Source organism: Mus caroli, chromosome 1, assembly GCF_900094665.2.
Source record: "Mus caroli chromosome 1, CAROLI_EIJ_v1.1, whole genome shotgun sequence".
Classification (NCBI taxonomy): Eukaryota; Metazoa; Chordata; class Mammalia; order Rodentia; family Muridae; genus Mus; species Mus caroli.
In genome coordinates this window covers 121,702,703-121,715,982 of record NC_034570.1, presented here as the reverse complement: position 1 = coordinate 121,715,982, position 13,280 = coordinate 121,702,703, and the positions used below count along the sequence as shown (strand labels likewise).

The following is a 13,280-nucleotide window of genomic DNA, read 5'->3' as shown; positions in this document are numbered from 1 at the left end:
GTGGAAAGAGAGGCCCCTAGATCTTGCAAACTTTATATGCTTCAGTACAGGGGAATGCCAGGGCCAAGAAGTGGGAGTGGGTGGGTAGGGGAGTGGTGGGGGAGGGTATGGGGGACTTTTGGGATAGCACTGGAAATGTAAATGAGGAAAATACCTAAAAAAAAAAAAGAAGTTGAAATAGGATTGCCTGACTAGGAGGCTAGCCTGGCCTACATACTAAATTCTAGGCTAACCTGGGCTACAAAAATTTAATCAAAATAAAAGACAAAAATAATGAAAAATAAAGTATTCACATATTCACATTAGGGGCTCCTAGCACCAATCTTGCATTAATTCAATTTGTGTAATGGTTAATTTGATTGAAGCCATTTTACTTCAGTGTATGATAAGCCACAGATGTAATTGCTTGATATTTGATCAGAGTATGCTTAAACACAATTATAACATTTTCATTTCAGGAGCAATCTAAATGAAGTGTAATTGAAAACCTTTAATAGAAATCTTTACAAAGCTCACTGATGGTTTCAAAACACACGCAACATCTTTATATTGACAACATGAAAATAATTCCTTAACCTGCCATTCAAGGTCTTTGTTATCTGCTACAGTATAAGTGATGCCAGTTGCTTATTAAGACCTAGGCCCTTCACTGGTGAGGCAATCCCCGCCTGCCTCTGGGGTTGTGCTATGCTGATTTTCCATGTGTTTTCTATTCTTGTAAGGTAACAGTTTTTTGTCAGGCATCTTTTGGTATCTCTAATGTATTTTATTGTTTTCTTTATAACTCAGTAACCCATTGAGCCTCCTCTTTGATCCTTTACATGATTTATTTTTTCTCTTCATTATGACACCAACTATTTAGCAATGGGTAATAAATGAGTATCAAATATCTCAAATATTTGATATATATAATATATATATAATATATAAAAAAATATATATAATAACAGAGTATTCCCAAAACTTAAGGTTCAGCATAGTAAATGAGGAATTAAACTTCTGTGATGGATAATTGAAAAAGTTTGAACCTAAACAGATGTTGACTAAGAATTGTATAAACAAAACAGCCAAATTGTAGACAACTGGGAATAGTTTTTTTTTGAGTGTGTCTCATCATTCCTACCCCCTTGGGAAAACATTTACCTCTTGGTGCCTAGGATGGCTGCCCAGTTCTTCATATGCCAAAAATGTGATGAACATTGAGCATTTTGGCATTCCTGCCTGTGTGTCGACACAGGGAGAATGGGGAGACTTTGAAAGATGAAAATACAGTGAAGTGGGATCATTTCTATGTTTTTTGTAACTATAGACAGCCACGTCGAAATTGATAGGTGAACTAGAAGTACAGCAAAGAGAAGGTTTGTCTTTCAAGACCATGTACATATTAGCATTGTGAAATATCACAAAGGAATGAGTCCATCTGAAAGATTGAAAAGATCTTCCCACAGAATAATTTTTGCATTAGTAAATCTAGCACAACTGTGATAAATAAGGTAAGTGCTTAAAATTAATTGAATGCCCGTACAATATGAGTCAACAATGAGAAAATGAAAATAGCAATACAATTTTACCTGCAGCAATATTAAAAACATGCAAACACAGTAATAAATTAAGAGATACATGACCTCTGTAGTGAAATCTACAAAGCACTTCTAAAAGACCCTGGCAATAACATTCCACACTGTGCACTATTTATAAGCTAGTAGTCTTGTCAACATTGATCTATAGACTCCATGTACTATCCATTAAAACTCAATGAATTTATTGTAAGACATTACCACTTCAACTCTAAAATTTCTGTGAAATGCAGATATATAATAATTATGATACACTTGAAGAATTAAAAAAAAAGATAATTCCTATCATTGGCTTTTGAGATACACTCAATCTCCAGTGATTAAGGCAGTGTCATATTAGTGTGTGTATGGATGAGTAATCAATAAATGGATTAGGAACAGTCCATTTGTAAGTCCTCAGTTGTTGGTCCCCAATGGCAACATTTTAATTGGAGGATTCTGTCAAATGGTGCCAAAGAAAATGGCTGTTTGAGAATACAGAGTAATGAGCCTATAGAAGATAGGCTTGGAGCCTCGCCAGAGCCTTTGGATGCTTCCATAACTCTGAGCAACTCTTGTGCATCTCTGCCTGAGTTGTTGCTGCTGCCCTGTGTCCAAGTCTTTCCAGTGATTGCCACAGGAACTAATCTCACCCTTCAGGGTAGATTTGAAAGTACTTAATAGTTTTACCAGCCACCTGGGCGTGGCCATGGCTAGTCAAGTGCTACAGGAGATAGAGCTGACTTTCCCCCTAGGAGGTGAAATTCTGTGGTGTAATGGTGGCTCTGAGCTTCTGCCAGGATCACAGTCCATCTAGGACTCATCTGAAACTTTGATTTCATTTCATTGCTTCTTAATTTACCTCTGTCCATGTTTTTTTTTCTTGACACTGTAAACACTTCCTATACAAATAATTCACAGTGGATTGTTAGCTCAAGATGTCTTGGGAGAAGTTAACCAGTACAAACACATACACACACACACACACACACACACACACACACACACACACACACACACTGCATACACAGACCGAACACAAATGAGTACATGACCTGAAACGCAGAATTGAATGTGTAAGCTAATCCTACAAAGCTTACAAAAAGATGAAAGGATGTTTTCATGGCCTCAGGTTAGGAAACGTTTATATTCAATATAAAAGAAAACAGACCATTTGGCATCAATAAAACTAATATTGTCTAACAAAACAAAACAAAACATAGTGTTGAAAGTAAGAGAAGCCAAAACCTCGGAAAATTTAACAATATGTATGCATTCATACTCACAATGTGTGCAAAATTTCTTTAATCAAAAAATTGAGTTATTAAAATAAAATAAATTACTTCATAATCACTTTTAAAATAGGTTATTTAATGCTGCTTGAAGAGCCCTACTTATAAATGTGTACCTATCCTTTGGCAAGGCTATCCTACTCACTAAATATGAGCTAATGAGAAATGGCTGCATAGCTTTGACTCTTATAGTACACTCACTGTGACTACTGTAGCCATACCTCCAAGCTAAAGATGACACAGATGTTCTTTAAATGAGAAACACATAAAGAAATGCTGCTGTGTTCCCCACTCAAGCACCAAAAGGACAATCTATTGACCTTCTAACAATGATCATAAATCCCATAAACACTAGAAGTACATGAAAAGAAGTGAAACACAAAAGAACTGGGTGATTCCTTAAATGCAAACACCTAGAAACAATGTTAACAAATGAAATCAACATAAAAGTGTACATAAAGTTACAGGAAGTTCAAAGCAGGCAAATTTCATGGGTGTAGAAGTAAGAATAATGGCTAAGTGTGGATGAGAAACTGTGGAAACTGAAAAGTCACATCAAAGATAGAGTGAGCAGAAATTGGCTTATATTTTTATGTGTTTGATAGCTAACAAGATAAATATAAAGTACAAAAGTTCAAAAGCTTAAAATTTCCTAGGATTAAAATCATCACATGTTTATAAAACCATAAACCTTAGCATATTCAGTAACAGAAAAATGAATCTGAATAAAGATGCATACCATAGTGTGAGCTGTGATTTCAAAATTAAAGTCATGGTCTTCAAACACACTAAAGCGTTTGAACTTGGAATTTGTCACAGCCAAGCAAACATATATTCAAGGCATTATTCTAGCTTGCTTAGAGTGGATGTTCATAAATGCAATATACCTGGTAATAAATTATCTCACCAAAATGAAAACAATGGAGAATAGACGAGTATTTTCTAAACATATTGGTAAATAGGAATTATGTGAAACAGAAAGTGAAAATATAACCATCTATGCCCCTAGTTATATGTTACATTCATAAAGATATGAAGTTTGGAGTAGAAGGGAAATGATGTACATTGTGGCTTTAATTCATAATTCATGATTATGTTCCTAATTCAAAGTCTGTCACATTTGTATGCAGAGAACTATGTTCATAGAATCTATATTCTATATTTTTATGGAAATGAAGATAACCATTACTGTATTAAACCAGTCGAGAACACAACATCGTTTCCTTAGAAGAAAGTTAGAGAAAAAAATAAAAAGAAATATGGCAGAAAAACCGAAAAACACATGAACAGGAAGAAGAAAGTGACATTATTTATCAGATGAGTCTAAGAGAAAGTTCTGATATAAAAACTATCAGCAGAACATTGCAGAGGCCAGCATTGGTAAACTTCATTGTGCTAAATAGCATGGTACCAAAATATAGGGGTGGCTTGTCCTAATAGCAGGAAAAGTGTGATGGAAACATAAATGTCATGGTATTCTCCCATGGACAGCAGGCATCTATAACTTCTCAATTTGCTAATGGCAAATAATGACTCAAGGATATTGAAAACATAACAAATAGAGTTGAAAATTTCAATATAAATGTACCCTCACAAAAAACAATATTTTTGGCCAGAAACTGTGCAACCTTATCAAAATTGAATCAAGCAGCAATCTTTTATAGAAACATACACACACAACCCCCTATCTATCTATCTATCTATCTATCTATCTATCTATCTATCTATCTATCTATCTATCTATCTATCTATCTATGTCAACATCTATATATATTAAAAAGTAAACAAATATTATTAAATTAATGCTTAAGCAATTAGATTTTTTTTTGAAATTTAAAAACTGACCTCCACTTTTCAAAACTGTCCAGGAAAGGATATTTATGTCTTAGAGGACTTTGTGACAGCAGTGACAGTTATAGGACCAAGTATCCAATTACAGGTCAGGATCATACCTGACTCATCCAGCTGGGGCTGCCATGCTCAAATGCTGTCTCAGGTAAATCAGACCCTTGAAAGCTATCCCATGAGCGCATTTAAAAAGCACAGTATTCTAGTCAGGAAATGTATGCACTGGAACCCAATGGAAATAGGATGAATATATGAAAGAGCTTAATATATCAGAAAACAAGACTCTAAAAATTAGTCATTGAAGATTAAATCACTAAAACAAACTCCTGATAAAACTGCATGAATATGAGACACACGGAGAAAAATTTGGTGAGACTAAAGGAAAGCTAATGCTTCTATACACAGAGAGAGAGAGACAGCATTTTCAAGGGGATTTTAAACATGTATCAGAAATAACTATGCATAGTAAGCTCAGAGTAAGTTAGACTGATGAGCTTGAGAGCAACTGAGGAAGTCATGCCCATTTCCAGTCAAAGCTTCCGGGTTTCCCATGAAGCATCACAGTCTCTGAGCTCCACTCATTGTCTCAAGCATGTGAAAACGCAGGTTATCATATGGCACCAAGGTGCCAAATTTATAACATCAATGCCCAAGAGGAGAAATTAAATCAAGTCACTTAGAGAAATACACCACAAAGTGCCATTTCAATTACATAATGCAGATACTAAAATAAGTTTCAGAAAACCAAGTGTTCTATTTTAAAATGCAATGCACTCTTGATGAAGGGACTGTCTTTTAAAACCGCTGCTATAAAAACCTTGTGAAATGTCATAAAATACATCATAAATACTCATTGCAGTTCATGCTAAATACTCATTCAAGAAAATATAAATCCCATGCCTGCTGTTGTCCAGGGAGATAGAGATATAGGGAGAGATATAGGGAGAGAGAGAGATATAGGGAGAGAGAGAGAGAGAGAGAGAGAGAGAGAGAGAGAGAGAGAGAGANGAGAGAGAGAGAGAGAGAGAGAGAGAGAGAGAGAGAGAGAGAGAGAGATTAGCATATTGAGAGGTAGAGCAGAGGGAAAGAGTGAGAGAGAAATTTTAGAATATACACCTCTTGTCTGTATTACAAGCTAATGATATTGAGAATCAAAGAGATCAGACTTAATAAAGAGTGTAAAAGCTATATTAATTTAAATAACAGAAGTTGCTCTTCTATTCCAATGCATGAAGTGAGTTAGATTCAGCAAGAACACTCTTCCCATGTGGCTCTGGAAACCGGCCTGGTTCTTAAGTGATATTAAACGTCAGTGCATTGGGACAAAAATACACCTTCACCAACCCCAGACCTGTTGTCTTTGGCTGAGTACCAATGTCAGTTTAGAAGAACCCAGAATTCACAGCTGAGATGATAGGAAATCACCACTACTCTCCCCTAGCTTTGAGTCAAAGTAAAACATTGGGCATCCCAAGGATCTTGGTCATTGTACATGTACTCCAGAGACCAACATCTATTGTTAAAGAAGGTTAGAAAAGGGCAAGAAAATGCTTGGAGCACCAGCCATTGGGGCAAACTAATTCCCGAAAAGCATCTTGCAGAAGTCTTGTTGCTAAGGGCCATTCATCTATAATGAAACCTCAAGGCTCACAGACTTCCCCCAAGGCACGCCAGAGCACTGGGAATATAAAAGAAATGTATTGATTCTCAGAAAATAGGCACCCATTTCTGTGTCTTCTAGGCAGAGCCTACTTGAAGGAACAGCACCTTGCACCGGCTTGCACTGGAGGATCAGGCACTTATGCAGGGTCAGAGAAGGAGAAAGGGTAGAAAGGAGGTGCATTATGTATTAAGTCACTGATAAAATTCCAATTCCATTACACGTATGTACAGTTTCCTTGCAAACCTTCTCCTGTGACATTTGTTGGAGGTTGTCCTGGTGACAATACTCAGATGTTAGTCTTTGATCATGAGTCTTTTGAACTAGTTTTCAGGGAGCACCTGGTTCCCTCTGGGTGAGGGAAAGAGACATCTGTATATCTCCCTGCATCTAACCCTGCTCTGGTACCCAGCTAGATGGAGATCAATTAAAGTTCACCCAGCTTTGCTAAGCCTTAGCCTTATTTCTCAAGAAACTTTTCAGTCTTGCTTCTGCAGAAAATGATTCAGGTTGATAATCATCAGCAAGACCTTTACTTTCTCATGTCAGTATTTATTTCTTAAGAGATTCCTTTGGCAAACCTCTGAGGGCATCCATAAATAGAAAATCTGTATCATCCCATGGAAAACTTCTCAAGAGATTTGTAGTATAAACAAATCACCATCTGAATAGTTTCAAATACATAAGATTTATGAATAAAGAAATTTAAATTTGAAAAATATGGGATTCTAAGACTATTCAGGAGGGATATAGGACCAGGGAAAAGGAGAAAATTGAATTAGCTAAAAGGGAAAATATATAATAAATAAAGGGAAAATATACACATGCATTTGTCTGACTATATGAACTTAAAAATGCATATATTTGTTATACTCATATAAAAGACCATTCTCCCCATCAAATAAATGTCTCCTGACAAAAGATGGAAACCATTACACAAAACCACAACTGATCAAAGTGCTCTGTCAAAGTGACCGTACGGTGGTGCCCTGTAGCTGATACACCTACACCCCAGATCTTGTACCTGAGGCTCAGAGACAATGATGGATGAGGGAGTAGAATGATTTTCAAGAACCAGAGGAGTGAGAAGCTTGCTGTGTGATTTGGTGTGCTAAAAATGCCAGAGGAGCTCTACCCATGAAGTTGCTTTGCTATGGCTGCCAACGTAAGACCTGAAGACAGATGGCACCAGCAGACATGTTAATGTGCAAGGGCAAATCTTGTGGGGTCTCAATCTTAGACAAAGAACTTTAGCTAACTAAGGAATAATGGCAGAAAACAATATATATGTTTTCCAGGGAACAGCATACAAACTGCTTATCCTATACTATCTATACCAAGTGGCTAGCCCTGAAATCATATGCAAACAGTTAAGATTTATGTATATCAACAATTAGAAATATATATATATATATATATATATATATTATATATTTATATATCGACACATAAAGGCTATGAATTTGAGAGCAATCTGTGGTGTGTGTGTGTATGACGAGTTGGGGTGGAAAGGGAAAAGGAGAAAATGCAAAATTTAATTTTAAGAAATAAACTATTTTAAAAAGGAAACTATGGAGAGGCAAAGGGATGATACTGAAATGCTTTTCAAGGGTCAAGACTACTGGGAAAGCACTTCTCTGAACAAGCATAATCATGTAAGCATCCTTTTCAAATTAAAGCATTGTAGGAAACAGAGACAGTTGGAGTAAAAAAGAAATGATATACATGTGTCATGGGAACCAGACATCTCCCAAGCATGTAAAATAGTAAAGCGTATGAGCCCTCATTTCTCTCCGATTCTGCATTGGACTAATTTGTTTTTTTCTTACCAGACTGTTTGTCTCTAGTTCTCCCTCTGCAACCCTTTTCCCATGCCTCCATGACCATTTCTAACATGAGGCTTTGTTCTAATTGCTTTGCAATGAGCAAGGTGGTCAGTAGCCAAGTCATTAACTCTCCAGTGCCTTATTTTGGGGGACTTTGATTAAATAAAACAATAGTCATATTCCAGGAAACAAATGTCTTTTATTTGTATAAGATTAAATAGGAACTTACTTGTGTGGAGGAAGAAATATTTCCTTAAGTGCTTTAAAATGTCCCACCACAGGCTTCTGGCTTCCTACCCATGTTGCAATAAATACAGAGGGTAGACTATAGGCTTCTGTTCTTCCTTTTCTACCAACTCTATGTTACAAACACCCTCAACTTTACATGTCATTTCCTGTCTAAATACCATTGCACAATAGCTACCATGGTCCCCATGCCCTGATAAGGACCCTATAACCCAGAAGTTAAATAACCATGCCAGCATCATACTTGAAGACATAAAGAGGCTATTCACATGTTGGTGGAATGGAAAAAGAAAGAAGAATAAGTAATTTGTTTCATTAATGTATGTCACACTGCTGACAATTAAGAAGAATTTAGTGAATAGACCTGTTAAATCAACACATGGTACAGGGGATAATTATGAAATAATGGTTTCCTCTTCCTCAGGAAATGTGCATCAAAATGCTAATTAAACTCTAGGCACAATGATCCAGCTTCCTGTCTTTGCAATGCTCATCTTCATTGCCAGAGTTGATTAGCTCTGAGGATGCTGGGACATTATGCAAGGATCTGACAACTTGATGTAACAGTGCAATATACTTGGATATAGGGAAAGTAACCAGCTATGAGTCCTGATTCCCATTCCCATTCAAAGTCTCTGTTTTCAGTGAGATTATCATGCTGGATGAGAGAAGACATGATCCCAGTGGTCAGGGTACCAACAAGGATCTGACATCCTAATGCTGTTGTTATGAAACAGCACTATATACATTCATCACAGTGATGGTCACATGGGGCTGCTCAAAGTTATTATTGCTGGTGTCAAGGCTATTATTACTATCATTATGTAACATGACAGACACTTTTAAAGGAGCAGTCGTCTCATTTCACACTGACAAGAGCGCAATTGTCTATATCATCTTGATGACGCATGGGAGGAGGTTAAAATATTTTCTCCATCTCTAGTTTCTAATCCCCCCCCCAAAAAAACCCAGAATGATTACACTTGGAAAACCTTAGAGACAATAGCTGGCCCAAGGAAACAAATGCAGAGCCATGCCAGAACAACTTCAGAACTATTCCTTCAACAGAGGAATAGTCAAACTCACCAAATGGTTTGACCTGAGAGCAAGGTTTTCATAGCAAAACACTTAGAACTTACTAGCATCTTCTTTGAGTAAATTAGAACACACAAGGAAGGTCATGACCTCTACATTTATTTAAACTTCCTCAGGATGCTCATTTTTCCATATGGAAATTAATAAAGCCTGTGTTAATATCCATTTTAATATGGGAACAGATGTATCTAGTCATGGAAATGTTATGCAGACAGTGAAGTCACTTTCTTGTTAAAATAAACAGTACATTTTAAAGAGAGAAAAGCGTTTAGCCCAACTACATCTCAGTTCTTCCCAAATTAAGTGAGTTAATGATACAAGCCACAAACCTTGGCTTCCTCAGAGAAATTCTGATCGGCTCAGCACTTGTTAAATGGAGAACTTTGTTCCAGCTCCCAGCTGAGCAGTCACCTAACAGTAAGTAGTACTTAAGTAGGCAGGTCAGTAAAATGACAATCCTTCCCTGTGCCTGCCTCAGAATAAGTGGCCTCAAGTCTTAACCGTCAGCATATTTAAATTGTTCACTAATAGACAATGCTGAGCTGATAAAGAGGAATGGTACAGCAGAGTGCTTTAGTCTTAAGACCTCTTAGCATCGCACAGCCTCCAGAACCACTGAGTGAATACAAATAACAAACACCAGAACTCACTAACTTGAAGGTTACAATTATTAGGAAGGAATTAATAACTAGTAAATGGAAATGTAAGTCATGAACTCACATCTCAGATACTCTACATTGTAACAGCGAGGTTGCTCTATGTATGCTGTGCTTCATCAGCAGGACATTTAAAACAGCTTAATTTCATCCATCCAACTTTTCTCTTCACAGTATTTGGAATTCATTCTTGTATTTTCTCTCCCTATCTTCCAGCAGGAATATGAGTTTAAAATATCAAAATTTACCATCTGGAAATACCATTTTAATCATACTATTTAACATTTTTTCATATTGCTGTTATGTTTTCATTTTAAGGAAAAATGAGGCAAATGGTTTATCTTAATTTTTTTGTCTGCTCTGGAAGAAGCACGGGCATCGGGAGAAGAATATGTCATCTTTAAGAAATCATCAAAAGGCAAATACAGAGTCATGAATAGAGGCAGCGTTGCACCGTGGGGTTGAACGCTTAGGAGGAAATTGATACTTCCAGGATGAAAATGGAACAGAACCAAGATGTTATAATGAGAGTCATTTGGTGCTAAAGAAGACCCCTTAAAAATGGTGCACAGTCGACTCACAGCATGTTCATTACAGGCTATTTTCCTTGTTCCTGTTCTCCACATAAATGCCTTGGAAGAGGCAATGGTATTTTAACGCTCATACTCATTTGCAACTTTTCATTTGTTTTTCCTTCCCTTCAAGTTATGAGTGGGTTCCTGGGAAATATTCTTTTCCCATGTCACTAGAAGAGAGCTTTGAAGAGCAGTGCTATAATTTATAGAGAACAACAGAGAAGGAAACCCTGAAAGACTCAGGCATCAACAAAAGAAATTACCTGGGGGCATCTGCTCCATGTTCCCCACTCGGACATGACACACTCACTGGGACACAGAAGAGAACAGGCCTGGGTTTCTGGGGGAGCATCATCCTGGTTGCACAGGCTCCTGTTCACTGCCCCTCCTTCTCTGTCAGCAGTACTCACACACCTGTTAGACAGTGGTGGCAATAAAGACAGATGTATTTAAATTAGGAGCACCAGAGAAACCAGGAAACAAACAAACAACCTAATCCTCACCATTCAATGGTCTTTTCTTGAGTGATAACTCGATAAGGAACCCACAACAGGATAAGTAAAATAATTCAGAAATAATATGGGTAGTGGCTATCTTGTGTTGTACCCATTCTGCAGAAACCTAGAGTATACCCGGGTCTAGCACCAAGTGAATATTCCTTCATTTTTCACAAATCTTGAAAGTTTCTTTCTCCAAAGACTGAATAGACAGCATTGTTTTGGCCAGAACCTTCATACTTTCTGTGAGTCTTGCAAACCTCTCCCAAAGTTCCCCAACCATCACCATATTTACTCTCTATATTGCAGGGGACAGGAAAATAATCGATCATTATTACAAGTATTTGAGTTTCACATAGTTATGTGGGATGCAGCTCCCACAATCAAAGGGAAGTTTTCAAACATTACCATAGCCTGTGGAAGCCTGAGGATATACATTGTACCTACAGGATCTACCAAGCATCAACTTGGAAATAAAACACATATATTAACATTTGTCATTGTGCTCTGGTTACATATGAAAGTATATTACACAAAATGGTTTAAGTAAAAATTCATGGACAATATCAAGATTTGGCAGAAATGTCAGAGACTTAAAAATCACTTCTTATTGCTGGTTGGAAAGTATTTAAAAAAATGGTTGAGTGTTTCTGCCCTCAAATAATCTGGCATTTAAATAGAAGTGTGCATAATTCACTCTAAACCAACCACAAACTGGAAATAGTTATAGTGGCAGTATTCATATACAGCCAAGCTAGAGATAGCTCAAATCTTCAGTATCATATAACGGTTGTATCCACTGTTCTAAATTCCACTGAATCCAATAAAGCACAACAATGCATGGACTATTGGTACACAAAAGGGCTTGGGTGGTACCGATATGCTATTAAAGGCTGTCACACACCAAGTGTCTATACTCCATGATGATTCTTTCATATACATGTTTAATATGAAGCAATACTAATATGTGGGTATTAGTAGGGGTTACATTTAAAAGATTGGTTAGTGGCCAACAGGGACATAAGTTATACTAGAAATATTTCGTTTCTGACTTTGGGTTTGGTTATAGAAGCATTCTGGCATTCTGAAAACTTATCCAATCATATTTCCATGGTTTGTCCATTTACCTATATTTGTATCTCAGAAATTGATTTATAATTTATCACCTATTATTATTATTACCCCCAAATTATATTATTATATTTACCCCCAAATTAAAAAAAAAGCTATCTGTCAGGCTCTTTTGCTAGATGTCAGAAATTATTTTTGTCAATACTTACTTATTTAGTCAATTTTCTGAATCAAGGTCTAAGGCAGTCCAGCGTGGTTTTTGAGCTTCTAATACCATACATCTCAAATGTTAAAGAATTATGAGTGCAGCCTGCACTTACTTAATAATTTTGAAGGATTACTATTGGTACCAGTGCCTTAACTTGTCATTGAGGTAAAAAAGCAGAAGAAAATTAGACAGCTGCTGTATTTGTGAGTGTTTTGTTCTAATGAAGATAAAATGACAACAATGTCCAGATGTATACTTAATACTTAAGGACTCAGGTGTCTGAGGCACAAAGATTGTGACTTTGTGGCTGTTTGAGAGTAGCCTGAAGTACAAAGAACCAATAGAATGCATTTGCTGGTCTAAGCTGTCAGATATTGGGGTACTTGTTGCATTTTAGGAGTGATGTCCTAAAGCACTGTGGTGCCTCCTGCCCTAATGATGCTATCTTTCACCATCAAAGTTCATTTTAATACATCAAAATAAAAAATAACAACACAACTAACTTCTGGAAATGACGTTGAGATTAAACAAGCTATATGAGTTGAGGTGATAAAAATCTAACCATATCATATAGGAGGATAACAACACCTGATGGGTAGACAGAAAGTGTATGGTCTCCAGCGGAGGGAGGCCTGGTGCAACATCATATTTAGGTTTCCATTTCTTCTGAGTTAGGAGTCAGTAGGAGAAAGAGGGTCCATAGAATGTTCTCAGAGTTTTTCCTAGGACAAACTTCAAAAGCTAGGAAGT

General features: G+C 36.8%; 1 protein-coding gene across 1 annotated transcript in view; it reads right to left on the bottom strand.

The window, feature by feature from the left end:
• Thsd7b (thrombospondin type 1 domain containing 7B) overlaps positions 1 to 13,280 on the bottom strand; it is an 879,842-nt gene that overhangs the window by 79,473 nt on the left and 787,089 nt on the right. Inside the window, exon 17 of the mRNA XM_021164520.2 lies at positions 11,018 to 11,168. Coding sequence (XP_021020179.1) covers positions 11,018 to 11,168 — 151 coding nt within the window. The remainder of the gene's footprint in view (positions 1 to 11,017; positions 11,169 to 13,280) is intronic.